Raw genomic sequence first — 7,912 nt, forward strand, 5'->3', positions numbered from 1 at the left:
GGGCCCCTCCCCCCACCCCGGGCTCCAGCAGCCCGGGGAGTGGCTGGCGCCAGCTGCCTGCAGCTGCTGGGCTGCACCGTGCTCTACCTGTCCTCACTCATCTCTGCTCCTGGGTTCCTGGGCAGCTGGCACCAGCCGCTCCCAGGGCTGCTGCAGCTGCTGGGCTGCACTGTGCTCTGCCTGTCCCCACTCACCTCTGCTCCTGGGCTGCGCCATGCCCTGGTGCAGACAACTGGTGTCAGCTGCTCCCAGGGCCTCTGCAGCTGGGGTGAGTGGGGCCATGGCGCTTTCCCCTCCCTCCACAGACTTACCTGGTTGGGCAGGGGTGCATCTGTGCTGATCGCATAAGAGTGAATTTACCTCGCGTATAACAAATTATGGGTCTAAATATGCTCATCAGCTAAGAGCAAATTCACCTATGTGGAACTCGCATAAATTGAGAGAAACCTGTAAATCCTTTTTATTTGTATACGTTTTGGGAGTAAGATCAATAGTTATTCATTCAAAATGGAATTTAATTTTTGGGGGAGGTTTTTTTGGCATAACACTGATAACACAATGCCAGAAATACTTTTATATGGAACAACAGACAGTTCAAGGACCAAAATATTTAGCTGTTTGTTTAATTTAAATCAGTTTTTGGATCTGTATTAAAGCTGTTATGAAATGCGTCTTTTATTGCTTAAAGCTGCAGATTACATTACTTACAAGTTCTCAAAGTCAGTTCTACTAGTCATTTAATTAAGGCTAGCATGGTCAACCAGCTTCTATGTTTGAATGAAGTGTGAATCTACTGGTCGGCCAAAACTACACTACTGTAGTACACATCATCAAATGCATAGAAAAATATTCTACAGAATGAAAATACTGAAAATGACCAACCAGATCACAAAATGTAAATAATTAAAACCAGGTCATATGGTTTTCATTAACATGTATTTAAACACTAAAAATACCGGATTTTTGAGTTGTCAAAAACTTCCATGCTTCAGTTATGTTGCAATTAAAAACCTTCATTCCTGAGATCTTGGCATTTTGTCTTCCTGTTAAGGCAAGAAAAGAATGTCCACTAAACTTCCCTTTTCTCAGTAGCTAAAACAGCCACATATGACCTGCAGCAGAGAGCGCAAAATGTAAGGCGGTCAGAAAACTTAACAAAAATAGCAAGGGATCATGTTAAATTTAATTGCTGCATGTATTTTATCCAGAAGCCAAGTCAGTCAGTTGTGGGAGGGGACAGTCTGAAATAAAAATACTTTTTTATTTGTTGGGAGATCCCTGATAGGAGCACCCTGTGATACTTTCCACAAAGTCTGAGAGATGAGATTAGAAATAGAAACTCTGTATTGGATTAAGAGGGGAAAAAGGAAGGTCAAGAGAAGTCAAAGTGGCAGCACTTAAGTTCTTTTTTAAGGACTACCTTTTTATAGTTTTGCATCCTTTCTCCACCAGTCTCTGGGGGCACCTATACACATGCTGGACATCTGCTCTGATGCACGCTAATTAGCATGCATTGAAGCATACTTGATTAATCGAGTCTGCTGAAGCATGCTAATTAGCATGCTCCAGCAGTCTCTGCGCTACATGTATTTAGTGTCCCTGCACTTTAAAATAGCGGTGGGGGGCACTTCAGCTGAAGCTTGTTGAATGAGCTTTAGTTAGAGTGCCCTGCTGCCATTTTGAAGTGCAGAATGTTGAATGCACATGATGCTGCAGGCGCTTTAATTACAGTGGCTCTCAGAGCTGCTCTAATTGGAATGCCCCCCTGCGCTCACCCTGGAGCATGTGTAAAGACACCCTGAGAGTTGTAAACCAAAGTACTCCTGAGCCATAGCCGAAGGATATCCTCTCACATGAAGTTACCCAGAAGTCTAGTTTCTCTTAGTCTAGAATAAAGATCAGCAACGTTTTTGACCAGAGTGCCAAAAACACCCCAGCCTCGACCCAGTCCTCCACATGGCGTGCCAGAGGCAGATGGCAGGGAAGCCGAGGGGCTCGATCCTCATTGCTGGCAGGAAGTGCACGCACACCTCCAGGCAGGTGCAAGTGGGGGGCAGTGTTGTACTGTCCTGGCTCTTTCTCTGCCGTGTGTCCCAAGGTGTGCATACACCTGCCACCACCATGAAGCTGGAGCCAGGGCTCAAAATCCCGGTACTGCTGTTTGCAGCCTGCCCGCCACCTGCTGCAGCTGCCCAGAGCCCCAGCTGCTGGCTCCCACCACATGTCCCATGCTGGGCTGAAACTGCTCCCGCAGCATGGGGCATGCGGTTGGGGCCACAGTCATGCCTTGTGTGTACCTTGAATGGGATCCAGCCAGCAGGAAGCCTGTAGTCCAGGTCTGGCTTGGGGTACAATGCAAGTTTGATACCTTTAACTTTGCATACTTATGTATACATTTTTTTACCAGCTTTCAGAGAGGCAAATTGGTTACAGTACTGAGGGGAGAGTTAAAATATGTTGCCCTTCTGTGTTATCTGCTGGAGTAAGTTTCCATATAGTTACCAAAAAAGTTGTGGTCATGTAAGAGTGACGTTGTAGTATTGATGGTGCATAAATTATGCAAGAGGCAAGGATTTCTTAGGATGATATCTTTTATTGTACCAACTGTGTACAATAATGCAAGACATTCTTTTTCAGCCAATCACTGTGCTAACTTCAGGACCTGAAGAAAAAAGTTTTGCATTTGAAAACTTGTCTAATGCTACCCTAGCTATATAGTTGGTCCAGTAAAAGCTATCATCCTAAGAAACCTCATGCCTCTCGCAAAAAAAAAAAAAAGTGCAGTAATTGAAACTTACCCGTGGTCCTCCAAGAAAAGTCGGTGCTCTTGTGTATAAATGTTTCCAGATTGTGAAGATGAAAAATATTCAATTTTTCACTTCAAGAAGTGAAACCTCAACTTTGTATTTCTTGACATAACATCCCGTTGAACAATTTAGAATCAGTATTTCACCCATTTGAAGAAAAAAAAAAAAAGCAGTTTTTTTAGCCATAGTTATTTATGCTAGAAAGTTTTTGGAGTTATTTCTGGTAGCTATCTTCTGAACAGCTTTATTTTTCTTTCAAAATCTCTAACAAAATAGCCCCAAGGGCAAGATATTTTCCCTAAGTCTCAGAATATCTTCTTTGCTGTCATTCTAGGCCCCCAAATCTATGGAAATGTTCAGGATCATTTGTAGAACACACACCATTTCTAGATCAGTTTTGGATGTTTCTAAAAATAATAAGAAAATAACCACTTACACAGTAATAAGTAAAAAGCTGAGGCTAAAAAAAAATCTTTCTTTAGTTGTCCAATAAAAAGCAGCCTTAAATTGGAGAAATCTCTCTTCTGACATGGAGGTGTGAAAGATATTTTAAGTGATAACTTTATCCTGCCAAAATGTTGAGATTACTGTCTGACTTGGTTTTATTTCAAGATGTCTCTTCTCTTTCAAGTTTGAAACTTTAGAGGGATAAACTTTTGCCTTCACTGCTTCTTAGTGTTGACTGGAATAACTAATATACAGTAAATATGAAACAAATTAAATAGAGACACCAAAACAATTTGGAGAAAAATTTGTTTATCATAAAATTTACCATATATTCTCATGTAACATGTACCAGAATGTAATATTCACCTTAATTTTGAAAGTCAGAATGGAGAAAAAAATATATTTCTATCGTTATGGCTGCATAGCTAAGCCTCTTCCACCTACTTTTCATCTGACTTGCCCTCTCTTTTTCCTGCTTAACTAAAAGGCTAAAACACTAGCTCCCAGTGAAGACTGGTGTCCATGGGTGGATCTGTGATTTTTTTTATTTTTTTTTTTAAATGGGTCAAATAATCTCCAGGGCTGTGAAGTAGGAGAAGAGTGACATAGGAGCAGCTAGCAAATGGCAAAATTGTTGTAAGGAAGGTTGGCATGATTAGTGGAACATCAAGTCCCTTTAAAAAGGATAGACAATCATTAACACCTGTGGTGTGAAGAACAGTGAGCCATTAGGTCAACTGACTCCCTCAACTGTCCAGATAGTAATGCCATAGCTGCTGTCTTGCAGACCAGGAATCAAAGCAGGGTGCTTGCACCTTGGTTAAAACAATCACCTTCCCTGGTTAATACACACACCGTAATTTTGGAGGGCTGACTTTTGATGGAAACTTGTTGTACGTGAGGAAAATACGGTAATCAGTAGGGATGTGCAAAGCAAGCCGTATTCGATTTGGATTTGGCCCAATTTGGGGGACAGTAATTCAGTTCATTGATTTGGAACACTGTCCTGATTTTCATTTCGGCTGAATCCGAATACCCCCCCCCCTGCGGCGGAACCACCCCCCCCCCCCCCCCCCCCCCAAAACGCTCCTGTGGGATGCTCCGTCCGCTCAACTACCTCAGTATCTCAGCGTTTACAAGCTGCCTGGTGCCTTGAGGTAAGTAGGAAAAACATTTAAAGCTGTGTCTTTCCAAATCTCTCCGAACCGATTCGGAGGGTTCTGATTCTGTTCAGAGAGATTAAAGGGCCTCCTGATTCGAATCTCATTTGGAGATTCGGCTGCTGAATTGGGCCGAATCTTTGCTGAATCGAATCAGCGACTGAAGCTTCACGCAGCCCTAGTAATCAGATCTAGGCTTGATATAAGTAATAGATCAAAACTAATCTACAAAATGGTACATAAAAACAATTTATCAAAAATCCACTTTGAATCATAGACTAACCATACATTTTGATATTGAAATTATAAATCGGTGAACTGTGTGTGTGCCCACGCGCATAGTAGAAACAGATACCATTTTACATTTTTTTTTCAATTGTTTTTGTCCTTTAGAAGCAGCATTGCGAGGTCTGTTGGGAGCCCTGACAAGCACTCCATATTCGCCAACCCAGCACCTGGAGCGAGAGCAGGCTCTTGCTAAGCAGTTTGCAGAAATTCTTCATTTCACACTCCGATTTGATGAACTCAAGGTACATTCTTTGGTTTGAAGAAAGGCAACGACCAAAAGGAAGCCAGATTAGGGTCTCTTCCACGTACTGCCACAACCTGTCTGTGACATTGGCTACATTTCTTAACTGTTCTGTTTTACAGATGAGGATCTAGTCCCATATTTATTTCAGATGTTTGCTAATATTTGAGATACTTAAAAACCAGTGGGCTATAGGTCATGAAAAAAGATGAAACGTTTTCTATTATGAAAATCATGGAACTAAGTGCAACTGTTTAAATATCACTGGAATGTGGCAGTGCAGTGTGGGGACATGGGTATGAGGTTTATGCACACAAAGATGGCTTAAAGCTTAACTTTTGAAGTCTCCTAGCTTTATCTAACTCTGTGCAGGCTTTCCCTTAGTCTTATTAAAGCATCAAGCTAGAGTAGCCACAAGGAACTGAAAATTCAGCAGAGAATTAGAATCTCATACCTTCTCATTGAGCCATGCCCTTTTTCATTAGATGCCAGCAGAAATGAAAGTGGAGTGTTGACAGATTTAAGAGCCCTGTAAATTGGCTCTGTGCCAATCTACATTTCTGCTAGATTAAAACATATACTTAGGGTAGAACTTTAAATCCTTATTTTACTTATAGGTAGGTAAGTAGAAACAAGATAAGCTCCCACAGGCAACTACTATCTCTGATTCTGTTTGTACCACGGTTTGAACAAAAGAGCCATTCCACAAAGTCCCTAGTTGCTGTCATACAAGGAATAAGATATAATAGTTCTCTTGTCTCCTGGGTCGAGGAGGGTGAGTGGGGTGGGGGATGAGGACAATAGTCCAAAAATACCTATTTGACTTTTGGCTTTTTAGAATAATTAGTTAGGCCCCAAATCATTCCTGGTCACAGAAAAAAATAGTTGCACAGCTGAGTGTATTTTCTAGGTATGGGATTATTGTGCAGTGTTGCTAAACCAGGCAACCCCATGGCATAAACATACTTCTTCATTACAGCGTGAGGCTTGTCTCACAGTGATTTACCTCCTGGAGTAAGTAATCCCATTGCAGGAAAATGTGCAATGGCAGCTTGCTGCCTTTTTCCTGCACGTGCTACACTTCCTACTCCAGACCCATCCCTGATTCCAGGAAAATTATATTTTGTGTACAAAACTAACATTTGTGGGTGTGAACAGACATACCACTCAAACTGTTCCAAGAAAGTCCCTGGTTAGAAACCAAGCGGTCATTGTCCCAGGTCAGAGATGTCTTCACATACATTGCTAAGGGTTCCAAGGACAATGTTCCCCGTTTAGGTATTGCAGTGCCACCAGCAGGAGGTAGTAGTAGTCTGTACTCAACCCAGTTGCAATTTTCTGCTCCCCTTTCTCTCTCTGAAATCTCTGTGGTGGTACCTTGACTAGAAGTCTCCAGATTTGTGTGTAGGGCAGGGGACCTGCTGAAGGGCTAGGTGCTCCAGAGCTATTGTGGCTTTTAAAGACACTTTCTTCTAATCCACTCATCAATTTACTTCAGTTCCAGGGAGCTGGCCCAGGGTTCAGTGCATCCCAGGCTGATTTGGTGGGGGAGTGGTCAGGAAGAAGCTGTCTGGACCACTGCTTCTGTGTGCCTAGGGCTGGGATTCTGGGGCCCCAGCTCCTTGAGCAGTTCTGCTAATTATAAGAGTTAGTCGATTTCCTTCCATTGATTTACAGTGGAATCCTTTAGATGGTGCCCCCCCACTTTGGATCAGCGTGATCGGCTGGGGGGGCGGCGCCCCCCCCCCCCCCCCCCCCCAACTGGCTGGTATGTCCGGACCCTTGCAGTTTAAATTGCATTTAAACTAGTCTGTATGGCAATCCCCGCACACATGCCGTTAGTGGCACACAGAGACATTTTTCCCGGCATGCCAGGAGGCACACACAGAAATTGGTTTTTTGGGGGTTTTTTTGTAAGTTGCTGCTCCGGGCTGTGGAGCCACAAGTCCCACCGGGGCGGAGCCAGAAGAATGCAGGCAGGGAGGCTGTCTGTGCTCTACTGCCCCTTGCTCCCCGGCTGCGCCCTCCAGCCCAGCTGGCCCCTGAAGGGAGCTATGTATGCAGGCAGACACCCTGTCCCACCTAGGGCAGCACTGAAGTGCCGAGTGCTGGGGGGCCGGGCAGTTGGGACAGGGTATGGGTGGCGCGGGTGGAGGCACTGCGGGCAAGCCAGCCCGGTCAAGCCCTTAGAAAGGTGGGGGCTGGGCAGGAAGTAGGGGCTGCCCTGGGGCTGTGGTGGGCGGGCAGGCGGGGATGCCCAGTGGCATCCATGGTGGAGCTTGGCCCGGCCCGTGCAGCTCCTCAGGGATGGGCTGCAGCCACCCTGCGCACGTGACGATGCTGCCTGGCTGGGGCAAGACGCCGGGCTTGTGGGGCTTTCCTCCCCGGAATCGGCCTCCTTGCACGCTGGGCAAAACGCAAGCAGAACAGAGCCATCCCCGGTGCAGGGGCCTGGCTGCAGGAGCCCCCTGGAGCTTGGGAACAGCCACCACGGCTGCCTCGGCCTGCCCGGGTCCCAGCCTTGCCCACCCGCAGCTCCCCTCAAGGGGCCAGTGCTAGGGCAAGCACTGCGCAGAGCCTCTGTGCTGCAGGCTCCCGGCTGGCTTGGCCCTGAGCACCGGCTGCTGCAGCTGTTCCAGAGCCCAGGAAACCGCCTGTGTCTGCACCCCCTACTCGCAATGTACCCGGCGCACACACAGACCAAGCAGGGAGCTCCCTGAGCCCTGCCTCCTGCCCCAGCCAGGCAGCATCCCTTCATGGGCAGGGTGGCTGTGCTCCATCCCCATGGAGCTGCGTGGGCCAGCTGGGCCCCACCTCCAGTGCTGCTGGGTCACCCTCACTGTGGCCTGAGTAGTGGAGCCCTGCCTGACCCCAGCTCAACTCCAGCTGCAGCTTTCCCAAGGGCCTGGCCAAGCCAGCCTGCCTGAAGACACTCCCCTGGTGCCTGCTGTTCCCTGCTCCTCTTTCCC

At 46.2% G+C, this 7,912-nt stretch overlaps 1 protein-coding gene across 11 annotated transcripts in view; it reads left to right on the top strand.

Annotated features, from left to right (window-relative positions):
• Positions 1-7,912, top strand: part of FAM49B (family with sequence similarity 49 member B) — a 137,024-nt gene that overhangs the window by 115,988 nt on the left and 13,124 nt on the right. For all 11 annotated transcript variants that reach the window (XM_014520412.2, XM_025205418.1, XM_006024731.3 and 8 more), the window contains one exon: positions 4,808-4,944. In XM_014520412.2, coding sequence (XP_014375898.1) covers positions 4,808-4,944 — 137 coding nt within the window. The remainder of the gene's footprint in view (positions 1-4,807; positions 4,945-7,912) is intronic.

The sequence above is a fragment of the Alligator sinensis genome, unplaced genomic scaffold (genome assembly GCF_000455745.1).
Source record: "Alligator sinensis unplaced genomic scaffold, ASM45574v1 scaffold307_1, whole genome shotgun sequence".
In the NCBI taxonomy this organism is placed as follows: Eukaryota; Metazoa; Chordata; order Crocodylia; family Alligatoridae; genus Alligator; species Alligator sinensis.